General features: G+C 43.8%; 1 protein-coding gene across 5 annotated transcripts in view; it reads left to right on the forward strand.

Annotated features, from left to right (window-relative positions):
- LOC137380037 (chemokine-like protein TAFA-4) overlaps window positions 1–20,920 on the forward strand; it is a 314,371-nt gene that overhangs the window by 214,967 nt on the left and 78,484 nt on the right. For 4 of the 5 annotated variants that reach the window (XR_010976954.1, XR_010976955.1, XR_010976956.1 and 1 more), the window contains exons 5-6: window positions 4,252–4,376; window positions 5,097–5,226. Coding sequence is in view for 1 of the 5 variants with exons in the window: in XM_068051559.1 (XP_067907660.1) it covers window positions 4,252–4,376 (125 nt within the window). In the remaining 4 variants the exon portion in view is untranslated. The remainder of the gene's footprint in view (window positions 1–4,251; window positions 4,377–5,096; window positions 5,227–20,920) is intronic. The other variant, XM_068051559.1, reaches the window with a different exon arrangement.

Raw genomic sequence — 20,920 nt, forward strand, 5'->3', positions numbered from 1 at the left:
GCAATCATCAGTGAACATCTCTACTTCTGCCCTTATGATGGAGGGAAGGTCATTAATGAAGCAGCTGAAGCAGGCTGGGCCTAGAATCTTTAAAGACATGTCTTGGATCCTAACCAAAAACATGTCTATTTTTATTCTTATAAGTTGTCATCATGTTTGAAAGCTTTTCAGGTACAAGTAAAAGTTTTGGAAATGATCTGAATTATCATATAACATTTACTAAAATATCATGATTGCTGATGGCATTGTACAGTAAAAATTTGATAAGGTCAAATCTTTTCAGTATCTCACATTGATGGCAAGGGAATAAGTAGAGTTATAGAACAGGAATCTAAAAAGATGGTTAAACATAAAGTGAGAGGAAATCCTATTAAAAATAAGTTAAAATGTCTGTACAGCAATGCACACAGTATCCATTATAAAACAGGGGAGCTGGAGGCAATCATGCATTGGGAGGGACCAGACATAGTAGGGATTACTGAGACATGGTTACAGAAAAATCAGAACAAAGAATTAAACATTGCAGAGTATAACATATTTAGAAAAGGTAGAGAGGGAAAAAGGAAAGGTCGAGTAGCTGTACTTATTAGGGATAACATAATGGCAGTATCAAAAAAGAACACAGCTATCAGCAAGACACAAATAGAATCCGTATGGATAGAGGTAAAAGATAATAAAGGATCAATCACACTAATATGTGTAGTCTACAGACCACCTAATAATGGAAGGGAGGTGGAGGAAGAAATATGCAGACAAATTAGGAAACGGAGAAAAAAACATAGAATAATAATCATGGGGAATTTCAACCACCCCGATATTAATTGGCCAGAAGAGGTAGGTAAAAGGGGATAAGGGAATGGATTTCCTACAATTTGTCTCAGACTCCTTTCTGACAAAATATGTGAAAAGCCCAATGAGGGAAGATTCACTATTGGATCTAGTAATGGGGAATGAAGCAGACCAGATAAGAGAAGTAAAAGTAGGGGAACATCTAGGCAATAGTGACCGTAATATAACATGCTTTTAGAAGATAATAGAGGACATAAATATGATGAAAACGAGTTTAAAAGATTGGAGAAACGCTGATTTTGAGGGACTGAGAATAGAACTTGGGAAAATAAAGTGGGCAATAATATACAGCCCAGAAACAGGCCATTCGGCCTAACAAGTCCATGCCAGTCATCTAACTCTAAAATTGTAACCCTCTATTCCCTTCTCCCTCATATGCTTGTCTAGCTTCCCTTTAAATACACTATTCGCTTCAAACACTCCCTGTGGTAGCGAGTTTTACTTTCTCACCACTCTTTGGGTAAAGAAGGTTCTCCTGAGTTTGCTGTTGGATTTCTTGGTGACTATCTTACATTGAGGCCTTCCACAAGTGGAAATCTGTATCCACTCTATCAAAACCTTTCGTAATTTTAAAGACCTCAATTTGGTCACCCCAAGCCAACTTTTTTCAAGAGAAAAGAGACCCAGCCTGCTCATTCTTTCCTGATATGTATATCCACACATTTCTGGTATCATCCTTGTAAATCTTCTCTGCACCCCTTCCAGTGCCTCTATATCCTTTTTATAATACCTCACCTATGCACATCCCTCAATGGAATAATCTACAAAAACAACTTGTATTTATATAAGGCCTTTAATGCAGTAAAACATCCCAAAGCAGTTCAAAGGAGCATTATCAGACAAAATTTGACACGGAACGACATAAGATATTAAAACAGACCATCTTCCAGTCCTCTGGCAGTGCTCCCATAACCAAGGAGGATTGAAAGACCATGGTTAGAGAATCTGCTATTTCCATCTGTCTTCCTTCAGCAACCTAGGAAGCATCTCATCTGGACTGGGTGACTTGTGAGCTTTGAATGTGTAAGATTTAGGTTCAGGGGTCACAGATATCTAAAGAAGGGGGTCGAAAACTCATAAGTAATTTTAAAGTAGTTTATTAAATTTATTAAGAAGCAACAGTTTAAATATAATGAATATTAAGAAGTAGCAGCTTAAATATGATGATGCATCAGCTAAATAGAAGAAGTATACGACCAGTGACAGATGGTTTTGCAGCCAATCTCTGCAGCTGGAAGGGCAGTCTTCTTCTCTCTCTCTCTCCGTCTGACCTTTCGCCTCCTCCATTTAGCTGAGGTGTCAGGGGTCATCATCTCTGCCTTGTCCATCACTTCAGCTCGAGGTCATCTTTCAGTTTACTTCATCCTGGAGGCCAAATGTTAACTTTCATTAGACACTTGTACACATAAGAGGGTATACAAGGCGTTAGATGACTCCCTTGTATTATCTTAGGAATGTCTATGGTGTCTAGTGACTTTAATATGAGCCCCTTAGGAATATCATGCTCTTCTTCCCCTGTCTTGTTTACACCAGTGACGACCCTGTCCCTTTTGACAGAGAAAGGAAAAGAGCTCTTCTGTGGGTCTGTTGCATACTGTACCGACTGTTTCTATAAGAATTCTATATTACTCTGAGAAGTATTATTTCTTAAAGGGGTCCCGTTACTTTCAAATGGTGCCAACCCATTTAGCAACGCCTTTCGATCTATTTTTATCCTATCCAATATCTCTACTCCCCACTCCACTGTATATAAAGGCTAACTAAAATAACAGTTTAGCATAGAGATTATGAACAATTATTAGTTTCCTTTTAAGCAATAAATTTAATATATCTTCTGTAGGTATATGTATTATATGCATTATATTACTGTTTATTTGTTTTGCTCATTTGTTGTTCAGTAAATTTGCCTGATTGTATGAAATGAGGTCTGATGCTGTTTTATGCTCTGCTATTAAGTGGAGATATGAGAAAAATTTTGTGAGGGCACAGGATAGGTTCAATAGCCAAATAAAACTTTAAAGAAGGGATTTCTGTTTGTTATGCTGGGAATTTTATTTAAAAGCACACTTATTCATTAGGATTATTGAAGATATTCTCAAGACATGAAAAGCCCACCTAATCGAGTCATCTTAAATGCAAAAGCTGAAGTATCTAGGGTAAGAAGGGCAAAGGAGACCACAAAATGTAACCTCCCCCATTAATTTCTCCTTTAAGTACCAATAATTTGGTACTGTAAAGATCTGTGTTAAATTGGTGGAAATTGTACCAGAAACCACAAACACCAGTAATCACACTGAGTATACTTTCCTCTTGAAATTCCTTTGAACAGGGAGGCTCCCTTTTCCACAAGATGAATGTGAAGTTCTATTTCCATTAGTACCATTATACAAAGGGGAAAGGATAATTACTTAATTAATGTATGTGAAATCTGACACACTATCACTGATGAACTCTAATGGGGTCTGGTAATGGCTCTTTCACTTTAGTTTGGCACCAGACTAAACAAATCCTTCATTGTTAAAATACTTAGTAATGTGTTTCTTTCTGCTCAATACTTCCTCAATTATTACTAGATGCATTGAACCCACTTAGATAAAAGGCACATGAAGTGAACCACCTCTCAGGAATACTCTCACTTCTGCAACATGCAAAAAAAAAGCTTCTAGTGACATGCTAAAAAAAAAGCTGCAGGATAGCTGCTGCAATATTTCATCAACATCAGTCCCTATTTAACCCTCAATTTTCTTCATGTCCGTATATAAGATAACTAAAAAATTCTTGTATAACATAACAGTTCTACGAGCAGTAATTTAGGTCCCAACAAAAGGTGATACTGTAACTCATTTCCCAATATATCTTCCAACTTTTGCCAGTGTTGAGACAGGTATTTACTGGTGGTGGGGAGCGGGGAGGAGAGATCTTCTGTTGTGGGAAAATGTCTTCCTCCCATTGAATTGTAAATCCCAGGGTTGGGAGTTCACGGTGTCAAAACTGAAGAAGTTGCTGCAGAGATGAGCAGTTGTGAGGGAATGATAAAAGAGAGTGGGGCAAGGAAGTGAAATTAAAACCAAAGAGTCTTAAATTATATAAATGAATGCATTAGTGCAAAGGCAGAGGCTTCTCATTTGGCAGTAACTGGAGACCCTATTGGAACTCGGGTAATCTCACTTATAAATATGACCCATTTACCTTGGTTAGAACCATAAGCCTAGTAAATGGAGCTCAAAAGCCCGGTCGTAAAAATAAATTGACCTTAACAGCCAGACAATGAAGTAAATGATATTTAATAGCTACTCTGTTCAAGGTTCAGTCTATAACTGAAATAATGAAATCTAAGTCATTTCATTTGTTTTGTGCTGTTTGTATGCATAATCTCCCATCACTAATTCAATTCTTTTCTAGCCTCTGTAGTAATGCAGAAGTGGTGGTGCCATATGAATCCTTGCCTCGAGGGCGAGGAATGCAAGGTTCTTCCAGACCTTTCCGGATGGTCCTGCAGCAGTGGCAACAAGGTCAAAACCACCAAGGTAAGTAAATTGAATTAGCAGCCGGTCTTACTGTACACTTATCTGAAGTGCCAAGTCATAAAACAATTCCCATAAAGGTTCTGCTGCATTATTGAAATAATAAAAACCAAAGCTGTCACCTTCTATTAGCTAGAAATAGGGTGTTAAGCATCAGAATGTTCATGGCTATATTAGTTACTATGAATAATTTACTCAGACTCATTTATGATATTGCTGAGGAAAACTATATAAAACAAATTGTGTGAACATAAGCTTTAGTAAAATATTAGCACTGATAAAAGACACATTTATAATTTGGAGAGTTTGTAAAGCTATCCAAATAGCAACAGCCAATATTTAATTTGAAATTTTGCACAAACTGTGCAATTTTATTTCAGGGAAAAAAACCCTAATAAAACTGCATAAATGGTGAATGTTGGAAACAAAGCTAACCCTAAAATGAAGTAAATCCTCTTTTAATTCATAAATAATAATTGCTTACAAAAATTAGCACAGTATGTCTGTAGTCATAATCCTGTCAACAACTTGACTGTTAATGTTCGAATTTGACTTGCTTTTATCCTATGTAAAAGACTTAATAAGGTTTTTATTGATTCTAGTTCATCTATCTTTATTATCATGTATTACACGTATTTAACAACAGGGGAGGAAAACGGAATACAATTAGCATACATTTTGAATACCATAATATATTGCAATATCATTATATATCTATTTTAGAATTGTTATATTACAATGGAAGCTGCCAGGCAATATGAAAATCAACAGTAGTTCCAGTGATAAAACTACTAATGAAAATATTCCTCAACTCAGGATGTGCAGTGAAATGATTCCATGTTACTGATGATTGGTATGTCATTAAGATTATTTTTGTTTGTGATATTCATGTTACCTGAATGTATGCCCATACACAGAGTCACTTCTGTGTCTAAGCTTTAAAGATAAATCCCAATATTGGAAAAATAAATGGAGTCAATTTTTATCTAAACTTATAGTCAGTGGTGGCTGGTGACCTTTTAGATGGGTGATAATGCCTCACCAAACCAGCTTGTACCCCTGAGAATGGGCCTTCCATGAATCCACTCATATTCTTTGCCACAGTCCAGGACATAAGCTGGTAATAAAAACAGAAAGTGCTGGAACTACTCAGCAGGTCAGGCAGCATCCGTGGAGAAGAAGCAGAGTTAACGTTTCAGGTCTGTGACCTTTCATCAGAACTGCTGATAAGCTGGGAATCTGCCTGCCATGTTTGTGTAGTCTTTGTCATGAAGTAGCAAAGAAATACAAAAACCGATTGCACTGGGATCCACACGGCCATCAAAAGTGCTGAAAGTGCCAGAAATACTCAGGTGGAACTACAGCTTCCACTCTGGAAGTCAAGATGAAGCAGTGCCTCACTTGCCACACCTGATAAGCCACTGCTGCTCATGATAGCCGATATAATTTCTGTTTCATAGTTGCATTCCTGCCATCCTCTAAGATGTGGTATCTTGACCAGACAAGGCTGAAGCATTTGCAACCATCTTTAGCTAGAAGTGCCAGTTGATGATCCATCTCAGCCTCCGCCTGAGGTCCCCAGCATCACAGATGTTAGTCTTCACCCAATTCAATTCACTCCAAGTGATATTAAGAAATGGCTGAATGAACTGGATACTGCAAAGGCTATGGGCCCTGACAATATCCCAGCTATAGTACTGAAGACTTGTACTCCAGAACTAGCAAGGCCCATAGCCAAGCTGGTCCAGTACAGCTACAACACTGACATCTACCCAACAATGTGGAAAATTGCCTAGGTATATCCATATCCTGTCCATAAAAAGCAGGACAAATGCAATCTGGCCAACGACTGCCCCATCAGTCCAGTCTCGATCATCAGCAAAGTGATGGATGGTGTCGTCAACAGTGCTATCAAGTGGCACTTACTCAGCAATAACCCGCTCGCTGATCCTCAGTTTGGGTTCCGCTAGGGCCACTTGGCCCCAGACCTCGTTATAGCTTTGGTTCAAACATGGACAAAAGAGCTAAATTCCAGAAGTGAGGTGAAAATGACTGTCCTTGACGTCAAGTCAAGTGTGGCATCAAGGAGCGCTAGCAAAATTGAAGTCAACGAGAATCTAGGGGAAAACTCTCCACTGGGTGGAGTCATACCGAGCACAAAGGAAGATTGTTGAGGTTGTTGGAGGCCAATCATCTCAGACCAGGATATTGCTGCAGGAGTTCCTCAGAGTAATGTCCTAGGCCCAACCATCTTCAGCTGCTTCATTAATGACCTTCCCTCCGTCATCAGGTCAGAAGTGGAGATGTTCGCTGATGGTTACAGTATTCAGTACCATTCAGAACTCCTCAGATACTATAGCAGTCTGTGCCCACATGCAGCAAGACTTGGACAACATTCAGGCTTGGGTTGATAAGTGGCAAGTAATATTCTCACCACACAATTGCCAGGCAATGACCATCTAAAACAAGAGAGAATCTAACCATCTCGCTTCGACTTTCAATGGCAGTACCATCACTGAATCCGCCACCACCAACATTCTGGAGGGTTATCATTGACCAGAAACTTAACTAGACCAGCCATATAAATACTGTGGCTACAAGAGCAGATCAGAGGCTGGGAATTCTGCAGCGAGTGACTCCCCTTCTGACTCCCCAAAGCCTGTCCACCATCTACAAGGCTCAAGTCAGGAGTGTGATGGAATACTCTCCACTTGCCTGGATGAGTGCAGCTCCAACAACACTCAAGAAGCTCGACATCATCCAGGACAAAGCAGCCCGCTTGATTGACACCCCATCCACCATCTTCAAGATTCAATCCTTCCACCACAGGTGCACAGGAGCGGCAGGGTGCACCATCTACAAGATGTATCGCAGCAACTCGCCAAAGCTCCTTCAACAGCACCTTTGAAACCATGACCTCTACGACCTAGAAGGATAACAGTAGCAGGTGCATGGGAACACCACCACTTGCAAGTTCCCCGCCAAGTCACACATCATCCTAACTTGGAAATATATTGCCATTCCTTCACTAACACTGGGTCAAAATTCTGGAATTCCCTCCCTAACAGCAATGTGGGTGTACCTACACAACATGTACACAGCAGTTCAAGAAGGTGGCTCACCACCACCTTCTCAAGGGCAATTAGGGATGGACAACAAATGCTGACCTTTCCCACGACGTCCACATCCCATGAGCGACTTAAAAAAAAACTCGATTCTGTATTCAGTGGTTGGTGAGTGCTCTTTAAGTAAGCCACTTCAACCTGACACTTCCATTGTGAATATTATTTAGAATATTATTGTACATTTGTGTGGCCACACAGTGGGCACATCATTTGGACTTGGTTTGAATCCATTCCAAATTAATGCAATGAATATTTTTTGAACAGAACAAAATATTTTTAATGAGAACACCTATGAAGTTTCAGTGAAGTTTCTCCTGCTGTACTGTGGGAACCTTGAAAATATGGTACAAATGCCATTTACAAAGTTTATATGGGTTTCTGCGGCTGTAATGCCGAAGTTATAATAGACATCTCCTTGGGCTTTAGTCAACAAAATAGTTCTGGAAGATACAAATACTTCAAATTTTAATTCTCAATGGTAGTCCACTAATTAATGTTTTTTGTAAAACATCCAGGCCCTGAATTTCCATGGGATTCCTCCAATTTTCTCCCATAACCTTGCTGGGACATTGGCAGAAACCCCAGAAAAATGGTGTTGATGACCTATACCATTTACATAATTTCTGTGTTTACCTCAGGGCCCTGATTGTTACCTTGATTTCTGCTTGTTTATGGTGGATTTTACATTCTGGTGTATGTTAATGATATTGGCAGGAAATTTGCTGTATGTTGCAGTTGGCAAGATCAACATAGAATCTGGTGGAAATTTCAGCATAACTTACTGGTTATGCATTTCAGGAAATTCCAGACTGCCAAGGCTTGCTTTATGTAGACGTTCAATGTTCAAAAAAAAGGCCAGTTGAATTGTAAAGCAAGCTAATTATTTCACTTGTATTTTGTTCACTGTTTGAAAAGGTAAATGCTAATAGCTTGCACCTGTGAGGTAGGGAAACACACGAGGCAGAGACGGAGGGCAGGAATGGAGGTGGGCAGGCATGGAATGACATGCCGGTGTGCCAGTTCTCTAGCTCCATCCCACTCCCATGCCAATTTCACTGAGGTGGGATGGGACAGGTGGTTGGTGGGTGGGGTGGTGAGTTGGTTGGCAGGGTTACCTGCCCGCAAGCAGAGGGTAGCCAACTGTCCTGCTTTAGGGCCTATTAAAGCTTGTTGTCGGAGGCTGACTGGGTTTTTCTAGTCGGCCTCCAGGTGCCCGCAGGCAGTGGTGGACAGTGAAACTGCCCCCCCACAGTGGTGGCCCAGCTGCAAAGGCCTTTTTTTATTTTAAGTTTGAAAAAGGTGGCGAGAGACTTCTTCCATTTTGGGGTACCCTCTCCCTCACTTAACTGCCATGGTATCCTGCTGCTGCGTTCAAGCTGGAGGGCCTCCTATTGGCCTGCCAGCTTTGAGAGCCTGCCTGAAGTCCTTAATTGGATGGTGAGCCCAACTCTGGCCATTAATTGGCTAATTCGAGGAAAATCACAGGCGAGTGACTGGTTCACACACAGTGGGCTGGATTTTATGGGCCACCCCCTGAGGCAAGGTCGGGGCATGGCGGACCATAGAATCACGACAGGATGTAGGGGGCAGAGGGCCTGTCGCTGCCCTGTCATCAAACAATTTTGCCAGTGCGGGATAGGCCGTTGACCTTCCCGGCCAGAAGGCAATTAAGGCCCTTAAGTGGCCAATTAGTGGCCACTTAAGGACCTCATCCCAGTGCCACTGGGAACTTACCAGTGTTCAGTCCAGGGGGATGCCTGTCCCGGGATGTAAAGTTGTTCCTGGTGGGGTCCTCCGTGGGCCACAAATTGCCCATGGAGGTGGGATCCCTAAACGCAAGCCCACAGGGAGGGCGTCTCGTTTTATAAGGTGTCCCCCTTGCGGGGCAGAGGCACCCTCCCCCGCTGCTGGTAAGAACCCAGCAGCAGCTGGAAGAGGCCCTTAATTGGCGGTTAATAGGCAACATAAGGGCCTCAATTGGCCTCTGGGCGGGAAGGCTGTTGTCGGCCCATTCCACCCGGAAGAGAGCTGGGTGACGGGGAGGCAACCGGCCCGCCACCCCCCTGGCACCCGTTGTGATACTCCATCCCCCCCAGCCTCTGATCCTGCCCTGGGGGAGCCTGTAAAATACCGGCCTTCGCCTCCGGAACAATGGAGGATCGCGCCGCGGAGGTGGGGCGGGGCGTGAAAGACCGAGGCGGGTTTCCCCTCACCTTTTCGACCTGGTGCTGGGAGTTCTGCTGTCTCCACAAGATCCTGGTCTGTGTGGGCTTCTGACCCCCACTTGAGACTGTTGGGGTCTTGAAGCACCCAGAAAAATCCTACCCAGAGAGTTGGGGCTTATAAGAAAGGTACTGCAATGATCAGAGGTGACTTTAATCTTCATGTAGATTGGACAAATCAAATTGGCAAAGGTAGCCCCGAGGACGAGTTCATAGAGTGTACTCGGGACAGTTTCTAGATCAATTCGTTGTGGAATCAACTGGGGACAGGCTATTTTAGATCTGGTAATATGTAATGAGACAGGATTAATTAGTGATCTCATTTTAAAGGATTCTCTAGGGAAGAGTGATCTTGACATGATAGAATTTCACATTCAGTTAGAGGTTGAGAAACCTGGGTCTGAAACCAGTGTCTTAATCTTAAATAAAGGCATGAAGACAGAGTTGTCTAAAGCAGACTGGGAAAATAGATTAAAAGGTAAGACAGCAGCTAAGCAGTAGCATACATTAAGGAGGTAATTCATAACTCTCAACAAATATATTCCATTGAGACAGAAAAACATGACAAGAAGGATGACTCATCCGTGGCTAACTTAAGAAAGTTAAGGATGGTATCAAGTTGAAAGAAAATGCATATAAAGTTGCAAAGAGTAGTGGTAGGCCAGAAGATTGGGAACATTTTAGAAACCAGCAGAGGGAGGATGGCTAAAAATAAAGGAATGATTATGAGAGTAAACTAGCAAGAAATATAAAAATAGACTGTATATAAAAAGGAAAAGTGTAGCTTCAGTAAACTTTGGTCCCTTAGAGGATGAGAGTGGGGAATTAATAATGGGAAACAATGAAATGGCAGAGGCTTTGACAAAATATTTTGCATCTGTCTCCATGGTAGAAGACACTAAAAGAATCCCAATAATAGTAGAAAATCAGGGGGCAAAAGGGAAGGAGGAACTTAAAAATATTATTATCACTAGAGAAAAAGTATTCGGCAAACTTATTGGACTAAAGACTGACAAGTTCCTGGACCTGATGGCCTGCATCCCAGGGTCTTAAAAGAAGTGGCTGCAGAAATAGTGGATGCATTAGTAGTAATCTTCCAAAATTCCCTAGATTCTGGAAAGGTCCCAGTGGATTCGTAAACCACAAATGTAACACCATTATTCAGGAAAGGAGGGTGACAGAAAGCAGGAAACTATTAGCCTAACATTTGTCATTGGGAAAATATTGAAATCCACTATTAAGGAAGTAGTAGCAGGGCATTTAGAAAATCGTAATGCAATCAGGCAGAGTCAACATGGTTTTATGAAATGGAAATCGTGTTTGACAAATGTATTCGAGTTCTTTGAGGATATAATGAGTAGGGTGGATAAAGGGGAACCAGTAGATGTAGTATATTTGGATTTCCAAAAGGCACTTGATCAGGTGCCACATAAAAGGCTACTGCACAAAATAAGAGCTCATGGTGTTGGGGGTAATATAACAGTATGGATAGAGGATTGGCTAACTAACAGAAAACAGAGATTTGGGATAAATGGGTCATTGTCAGGTTGGCAAACTGTAACTAGTTGCATGTTACAGGGATCAGCGTTGGGGCCTCAACTATTTATGATCTATATTAATGACTTGGATGAAGGGACTGTGTGCATTGTAGGCAAATTTGCTGATGATACACAGATAGGTGGGAAAACAAGTTTTGAGGAGGATACAAAGGGGGGAATTTTCTGCTTTCCCCCATGGCGGGTTTGGAGGCGGGGAGAGTATAAAATAGGGTGGGATGGTGGTGGGGGGCGGGGGGGGGGGGGAGGGTTCCCACCAACCATACCACTTCCACAAAATTTAGCCGGGATGGCCTGTGAACGGGGTGGGGGGGGGGGGGGGGGGGGGATGGGGGTGGGAGGCGGGGGGGGGGGGGGGGGGGCGCGGTATGCCCTCGTTTAAAAGCACTTAGTGCCTGAACGAGGGACCCGGCATCAGGGAGGAGCCCCCTCCCACCCTGATCTACCTGAGGGCTGGTTCCAGCAAAGCTCCTCGGCCTCGGGTAGGTTCTTCTCTAGCAGCAGCCACCGCCTCTGCAGTGGCGCTGCAGCTGCCGGCCTCTGATTGGCAGGCAGCTCTCCAAGGGTGGGACTTCCAGTGACTGGGTCCTTGATCGTGTGGAAGGCCTGCCACTGTCCACATTAGTGTTTGATTGACACTAGATTCGGTGGGCCTGCTGGAGAAGAGGTGACGTAGGGATCTCGACATTGCTTTTTCCGGATGTCGAGACACCCGCCACCAGGGTAAAATTCCCCCCAAAATGTCTGCAAAGGGATATGGATAGGTTAAGTGAGCGGGCAGAAATTTGGCAGATGCAGTATAATGTGGGAAGATGTGAGGTTATCCACTTTGGTAGGAAGAATAGAAAAGCAAAATATAATTTAAATGGAGTCGAGACTACAGGATGCTGTGATACAGAGGGATTGGGGTGTCCTCGTACATGAAACCCAAAAGGTTAGCATGCAGGTGCAGCAAGTATTGCAGAAGGCAAATGGAATGTTGGGTTTTATTGCAAGGGGTTAGCATATAAAAGTAGGGAAGTCTTGCTTCCCCTGTACAGGGCATTGGTGCAGTACAGTTTTGGTCTGCTTATTTAAGGAGGGGTATACTTGCATTGGGGGCAGTTCAGCAAAGGTTCACTAGATTGATTCCTGGGATGAAGGGAGTGTCTTATGAGGAAAGATTGAGCAGGTTGGGCCTATACTCATTGGAGTTTAGAAGAATCTTACTGAAACATATAAGGTTCTGAGGGGGCTTGACAGGGTGGATGTTGAGAGGTTGTTTCCCTCGTGGGGGAATCTAGAACTAGGGGGCACAGTCTCAGATTAAGGGGTTGCCCATTTAAGATGGAGCTGAGGAGGAATTGAGGCATGGCTTTTGACAAGGTTCCACATGGCAGACTAGTTAAAAAAAAAATCCCATGGATCCAGGGAAATGCAGCAAGGTGGATACAAAATTGGCTCAGTGGCAGGAAACAAAGGGTAATGGTTGATGGGTGTTTTTGCAACTGGAGCGCTGTTTCCAGTGACATTCCGCAGGGCTCAGCACTGGTTCCCCTGCTTTTTGTGGTAGGGGGCATGATCAAGAAGTTTGCAGATGACACAAAGATTGGCAGTGTGGTAGATAGCAAGCAGGATAGCTGTAGGCTGCAGTAAGATATTGATGGTCTGGTCAGATGGGCAGAAAAGTGGCAAATGGAATTCAACCTGGAGAAGTATGAGGTGATGCATTTAGGGAGGTCAAACAAGGCAAAGGAATACACGATTAATGGGAGAATACTGAGAAGTGTAGACGAAGTGAGGGACTTTGGAGTGAATGTCCACAGATTCCTGAAGGTAGCAGGACAGGTCGATAAGGTGGTTAGGAAGGCATATGGAATCCTCTCTTTTATTAGCTGAGGTATAGAATATAAGAGCAGGGAGGTTATGCTGGAACTGTATAACTCATTGGTTAGGCCACAACTTGAGTACTGTGTACAGTTCTGGTCACCTCATTACAGAAAGAATATAATTGCACTAGAGAGGGTACAGAGGAGATTTACGAGGATGTTGCCAGGACTGGAAAAATGCAACTCTGAGGAAAGATTGGATAGGCTGGCATTATTCTCCTTGGAACAGAGAAGGCTGAGGGGAGATCTGATTGAAATGTACAAAATTTTGAGGGGCCTGGATAGAGTGGAGGTGAAGGGCCTATTCACCTTTGCAGAGAGGACAGTGACTAGGGGGCATAGATTTAAAGTGATTGGTAGAAAAATTAGAGGGGAGATGAAAACATCTTTTTCACCCAGAGGGTGGTTGGGGTCCGGAACTCACTGCCTGAAAGGGTAGTTGAGGAAGAAACCCTCAACTCATTCAAAAGGGAGTCTGGATGCACCTCAAGTGCTGTAATCTGCAGGGCTACGGACCAAATGCTGGAAGGTGGGAGTAGAATGGGTGGATCGTTATTCGGCCGGCACAGATACGATGGGCCAAGTGGCCTCTTTCTGTGCCTTAAGCTTTCTATGATTCTTCTTTCAGCTGGTTATGAATCTTTGGAATTCTCTACCCCAGAGAACTGTGGAGGCTGAATGAATATATTGTTACAAACAGGTGAGAAAGGTGTCCAGGGTTCTTTCTCAGCCTTCACCTGATGTTATTGTAACAGGGTTTTAATTTTAAACACATCATGTTTTGAGCTCCCCCTTTGTGAATTCTTGTTCACCACTTTCCAATTATCTTCTTCTTCTTCTTTGGCCTCCTTGTCTCGAGAGACAATGGGTAAGCGCCTGGAGGTGGTCAGTGGTTTGTGAAGCAGCGCCTGGAGTGGCTATAAAGGCCAATTCTAGAGTGACAGGCTCTTCCACAGGTGCTGCAGATAAAATTGGTTGTCGGGGCTGTTACACAGTTGGCTCTCCCCTTGCACTTTTGTCTTTTTTCCTGCCAACTGCTAAGTCTCTTCGACTTGCCACACTTTAGCCCCGCCTTTATGGCTGCCCGCCAGCTCTAGCGATCGCTGGCAACTGACTCCCACGACTTGTGATCAATGTCACAGGACTTCATGTCGCATTTGCAGACGTCTTTAAAGCGGAGACATGGACAGCCAGTGGGTCTGATACCAGTGACAAGCTCGCTGTACAATGTCTTCTTGGGGATTCTGCCATCTTCCATGCGGCTCACATGGCCAAGCCATCTCAAGCGCCGCTGGCTCAGTAGGGTGTATATGCTGGGGATGTTGGCCACCTCGAGGACTTCTGTGTTGGAGATACGGTCCTGCCACCTGATGCCAAGGATTCTCCGGAGGCAGCGAAGATGGAATGAATTGAGACGTTGCTTTTGTCTGACATATGTTGTCCAGGCCTCGCTGCCGTAGAGCAAGGTACTGAGGGCACAGACTTGATACACTCGAACTTTTGTGTTCTGTGTCAGTGCACCATTTTCCCACACTCTCTTGGCCAGTCTGGACATAGCAGTGGAAGCCTTTCCCATGCGCTTGTTGATTTCTGCATCGAGAGACAGGTTAGTGGTGATAGTTGAGCCTAGGTAGGTGAACTCTTGAACCACTTCCAGAACGTGGTCGCCGATATTGATGGATGGAGCATTTCTGACTTCCTGTCCCATGATGTTCGTTTTCTTGAGGCTGATGGTTAGGCCAAATTCGGTGCAGGCAGCTGCAAACCTGTCGATGAGTCTCTGCAGACACTCTTCAGTGTGGGATGTTAATGCAGTATCGTCAGCAAAGAGGAGTTCCCTGATGAGGACTCTCCGTACTTTGGTCTTCGCTCTTAGACGGGCAAGGTTGAACAACCTGACACCTGATCTTGTGTGGAGGAAAATTTCTTCTTCTGAAGACTTGAACGCATGTGAGAGCAGCAGGGAGAAGAAAATTCCAAACAGTGTGGGTGCGAGAACACAGCCCTGTTTCACGCCACTCAGGATAGGAAAGGGGTCTGATGAGGCGCCGCTATGCTGAATTATGCCTTTCATATTGTCATGGAATGAGGTGATGATACTTAGTAGTTTTGCTGGACAGCCGATCTTTTCTAGTAGTCTGAAGAGACCACATCTGCTGACAAGGTCAAAGGCTTTGGTGAGATCAATGAAAGCAACGTAGAGGGGCATCTGTTGTTCGCGGCATTTCTCCTGTAGCTGGCGAAGGGAGAACAGCATGTCAATGGTGGATCTCTCTGCTCAAAAGCCACACTGTGCCTCAGGGTAGACACGCTCAGCCAGCTTCTGGAGCCTGTTTAAAGTGACTCGAGCGAAGACTTTCCCCACTATGCTGAGCAGGGAGATTCCACGGTAGTTTTTGCAGTCACCGCGTTCAGAGGGTGATGATATTGGCATTGCGCATGTCCTGTGGCATTGCTCCCTTGTCCCAGCACAGGCAAAGCAGTTTGTTGAGTGCTGAAAGTACAGCAGGCTTGGCACTCTTGATTATTTCAGGGGTAATGCCGTCCTTCCCAGGGGCTTTTCCGCTGACTAGAGAATCAATGGAATCACTGAGTTCCGATTTTGTTGGTGGTACGTCCAGCTCATCCATGACTGGCAGAGACAGGGCTGCATTGAGGGCGGTCTCAGTGACAACATTTTCCCTGGAATCCAGTTCTAGGTTGTGCTCCACCCAGTGGTCCATTTGCTTGCGTTGGTCAGTGATTGTATCCCCTGATTTAGATTTGAGGGAGGCAATCTTCTTGATGGTTGGCCCAAAAGCTCTCTTAATGCCAAAGAAATGAGCACAAATCGGCCTTCTTCGGTTTAAAGAAGAAAAGTGAAGTTCATTAAAACTTAAACTCTAATTCAGTTAACGCCTAAGGATACACGCCGCGCCCCATACTAGCATGCATACATGATACGCACATGCAAATAGAGAGAGAAAAGAGCAGAAGAAAAAATAAAGTAGAGAGGTTTGAGGCAATATCAGAAGAGTTTCTCGTTACTGTGCTTCAAGCTCACTGTAGTCCTTTTGTAGGTAGTTCTTACTTATAGGTATTTTTACTTTTCTTTGGGGCCCAGTATTCTTCTTAAACCTTGTTCACTGTAGGAGACCTTTCTCTCTTGGGGTTCCTGTGTCTTCAATGGATTCCAAAGCTGGTGTGAAACAGATGAGCAGACAGGAGAGAGGCGGAGTAAAGCCAGCCACGAGAGGTCTTTTCCAGTCCAGGAGCAAACAGCTTTCTGAGTTCAAATTCTCTGTGACAAGTTCAAATTCAAAAAACTCCAACAGCCAGTTACTCATGTGACTAAACTGGTCTGACCACGTCTGTTTGTGCATTCAGCCATCTTAGCAGTTAACCTGGAATGCTCGCCTCTCCACCTTCAACATCTGGTAATCAAACGTCCATCGTTTATTAAATTGGAGCAGGGAGTGACCCCTTTGTCCTTTCCAAGTACTGTCTGTTACTATGCAAACGTATTTCCAGTCAAGGGTCAGGTGGGGTTTTTTTAAAAACCAATTTTTTCTTTACTCCAGTAATAGTTTAAAAATCAATGTTCATGTGGCAAAATTAATGTCTCATTCTTGGCAGGTGGGGGCCTGCATGACAATTTTCAAGGCTGAAATAGACAGATCTTTGAACTACAGAGGAGTCAAGGGTTATAGGAACCAGGCAGGAAAGTAGAGTTGAGGCCGAGCTCAGGTCAACCATAATCTTATTAAATGGCGGAGCAGGCTCGAAGGGCCATACGGCCTACTTTTGCTATTCCTTAGGTTCATATGAGAGACATGAAAGAGACAGAGAAGTAGACACGCAGAATGTATTTCATTGTGCTAACTTGATTTAAAAAAAATACATGAGTAAGTTGAATTTGAAAAGTAAACTAATGGAAATAAATAAGAAGGGCAGTTGTAGAATGGTAGATAGAAACAGGTTAAGGAGGGCTAAGGGGGCCTCTGGCCTCTCAATCCTCAACCTTGAGATAGGTGAATGAGAGTGGGGGGATGTGGCTGCAACAATAATGGCAAAGTGAGTGACAACAAAAAGGGAAACATATAGTGAATCGTAGAATCATTACAGCACAGGAAGAGTCCATTCATCCCATCGAATCCATGCTGGCTCTCTGCAAGAGCAATTTAGGATAATTGTTAGGATAACTGAAGTCCCTCCATTACCACCGCTCTATAGTTTTTGCACCTCTCTGTAATTTCCCTGCAAATTTGCTCCTCCATATCTTTCCTACTAGTTGGTGGCCTATAGAATGCACCCAATTGTGTAATGGCACTGCTCTCTTTCTTATCTCTAAACAGATAGTTTCTTCCTGGACTTCTTCAGAACATCATCTTTCTCCAACACTGTAATATTATCCTTAATCAATACTGACATCCTTCTTCCTTTCTTACTATCCCTATCTTTCCAAAACACCTCTTATCCAAGAATATTCAGTGGTAGTGATGGAAGTGAGGAGGGGCGGTAAGAAGGTGAGTAGTAGTGTAAAGGTGAAGGTGTAGGGGATGGGATGGGAGAAAGGAGTAAGGTGAAATGTGAATGATGGGAAATGTGCATCCCAAATAGAGCCTGCAGCTATTAGTGACTTCTTTCCCTGTTGCACCATATTCTGCCACCCACCACCTCACTGAAAGTAAAGATGAAAAGAAGAAAAAGGACAAAGAGAGCAACAGAAGTAATAAGAAAGAGACTAAAGCAGAAGAGGTGACACATACAGTGAAACAGCAACACAAAGACCACAGAGATAGGTAAGGGCTATCTTATTCTCTGACTTATCATTGCCAATGCTACAGGACATTGACTGGGATTTAAATAAGAATGCTATTTAACGTTAGGTAAAACATTAAAGTATATAGTTCACTTACGTTTACAACATTATTTGTATCTTCAACTATGTCTGCACTCTCCAATTATATATTTAAAACGATAGTTTGATGATTTAGGTTTCACAGTTAAACATTGTGTTGAAAATCATGAGGGACCTGGACAGAGTAGATAGGGAGAAACTGATCCCATTGGCAGAAGGGTTGAGAACCAGAGGACACTGATTTAAGGTGGATGGCAAAAGAAGCAGTGAGTAGTTTGGATCTGGAATGCACTGCTTGAGAGTGTGATGGAGGCAGTTTCAATTGTGGCTTTCAAAAGAGATTTGGATAATTATCTGAAGAGAAACCATTTGTAGGCCTACAGGGAAAAGGCAGGGGAGTGGGACTAGCTGAGTTACTCTTGCAGAGAACATGATGGGCCGAATGGCCTCCTTCTGTACTGTAACAATTCCATAATTCTATGATTATGAGGGGAGTTTTAACATGGTGGGGTGTGTGGGTTTGGATGCAAATGGTAGCTTAAAACTGCTGAAAAGTGTCGGGAAGCCAGCTCCAACCCAGCAACTTTTGCATTTCACTTGAGTGTGTTCAGCTACGTGTGCACAAACCCCTTGGGAGGGGCGGGTTGCCAATTGACATAAGCTAATCTCTCAATTACCACGATACTTACACAGACATTTGAATTTAGCATTGGATCCACGGGTTTCCTCGGCTTCCTGAAACTTGCCAATGAAAGCAAGATGAGAACAAAGTGAAAATCATGGAAACATGGCAATAAATACTCAGTACTCACAGATGCTTTCTTACTTGCTTGTAGTAAAGGGTTGTTTACAGTACTTTTGCTGAGAGTTTGCTTTCTATACTTTGGAGCTTAGTTCTACCACATCAAGATGGGTTTTGCTTTGACTGCCCTAGATTGGACCTCAGATGAGGCGCAGCAGCAGCAGCACCATCACAGATCTGTAGCTACACAGGAGAGAAGGGAGCAGCAGAAAGGCAGTAGAAGAGATGGCAGCAGCAGAGGGGTGCAGCTCACGGGAGGCACTACCTGCAAAGCACTCTACAAATAGAGGCTCAGTTTTCTCAACATGCCTGCACACCAGTAACTCAGGAGGTTCAAGTTGTCATGTCAGACATCAGCAGCTTCCGAGAAGACCTGCTCCCTGATGGACCTAGTGGCCACACATTACCAGTGGCTGTCAAAGTCACCACTGCCCTCAACTCTTTTGCCTCTGGATCCTTCAGGACTCTGCCAGAGAAATATCCAGGATCTTCCAAACGGCATCTGACAAGTTTAAAAGATAGGTGACCGATGGCTCGTTTGCCAGAGCCGGCAATTATGTCAATTTTGCCTATGGTGGCTCCACTCAGAATGAGTGGCTTTGGCTGGCTCCCCACATGTGCAGGGTGTCATTGACTGTACACATGTGACAATCTGGGGCACCCTCAGATCACCCAGGAGTATTCGTCAACTGCAGGGGCTTCCACTCCATCAATATGCAACTACAAAAGAGATATTTTTGCAGGTCTGTGACCTGTTCCCAGGAAGCTGCCATGATGCTTTCATGCTGAGGTAGTTCCAGCTCCGAGACTTCTTCAGACCTGTAAGCACATTTAAGGGGCAGCTGTTATGAGACAAGGATATCCACTTCAAACTTGGCTGATGATACCTAGCTGAACCTGAACAATGAATCACAAGAGCGCTACAATTAATGTCATATGACCACCAGATCTGTGATGGAACAAGGCATTGGCACGCCGAAGATGCACTTCAGACGGCTAGACAGATCTTGAGGCACACTTCATTCACCAGCCAGGGTCCCAGAATGATTTTTAAAAAAAATTCATTCATGGGATGTGGGCATCACTGGCTATGCCAGCATTTATTGCCCATCCCTAATTGCCCTTGAGAAGGTGGTGGTGAGCTGCCTTCTTGAACCCTGCAGTCCATGTGAGGTAGGTACACCCACAGTGCTGTTAGGAAGGGAGTTCCAGGAATTTGACCCAGTGACAGAGAAGGAATGGCAATATAGTTCCAAGTCAGGATGGTGTGTGACTTGGACAGGAACTTACAGGTGGTGATGTTCCCATGCATCTGCTGCTCTTGTCCTTCGAAGTGGTAGAGGTCGCAGGTTTGGAAGGTGCTGTCTAAGGAGCCTTGGTGCGTTGCTGCAGTGCATGAGTGAGAATAATGGCATATGTTCAGCTGATGGATGGAGTTCATTTGGTGAGGGTGACTGTCAGGTAGTGGCATGAAATTGCATAAGGATGTGAGTGAAAGCTGTGGACGGAGAGATGGGGATGTAAGAAAGTGCATAGGAAGTGAAGGATGGGTGCACCTGCATGGTAAGCGGGTGTGAGGAGTGATGTAATGGGGTAGCTTGAAAGGCAAAATGAGGGGTTGGGGTGATGTGCATAGCAGGATGGAGGTGAATGTGCAACTGTACACACCTTTCCTGATCTAGTTAGATCATTAAACTGCTTCCCGTACATCCAGGAGTGTGTCGCTACTTCCAAACACAGCATTCTTTGTTTCTGTTGTAGTTTTCTTCCTCCCATTGCTGGAGAATAGTATCCCCCTCCAGCTCATCACAGCCACCAGCAGCATAGAAAGGGAGGCACCAGTGAACTGGGTGCAACCTTAGAATGCCTCAACACCCCATCTTTAATTTTCTCTTCTCTTCTTGCCAATTCCAACTCCTGCAATTTGCATCTTTGGATTGGCTCTTTAAATACTGGAGTTGAGATTGTGTCATGCGGGTTCTCATCATGCCCGCTGCTGTGGATTGATTGGCAAGCTCAGAAGTATAATTATAATGTGGTGGCTGCATTAAAAAGCAACTGACAGATGTGCTGAACATACTTCCAGATTTCCCACGCAACATTGCCAATGCCCCTCCACCAACCCCAGCCCCCA

Source organism: Heterodontus francisci, chromosome 19 (genome assembly GCF_036365525.1).
Source record: "Heterodontus francisci isolate sHetFra1 chromosome 19, sHetFra1.hap1, whole genome shotgun sequence".
Lineage (NCBI taxonomy): Eukaryota > Metazoa > Chordata > Chondrichthyes > Heterodontiformes > Heterodontidae > Heterodontus > Heterodontus francisci.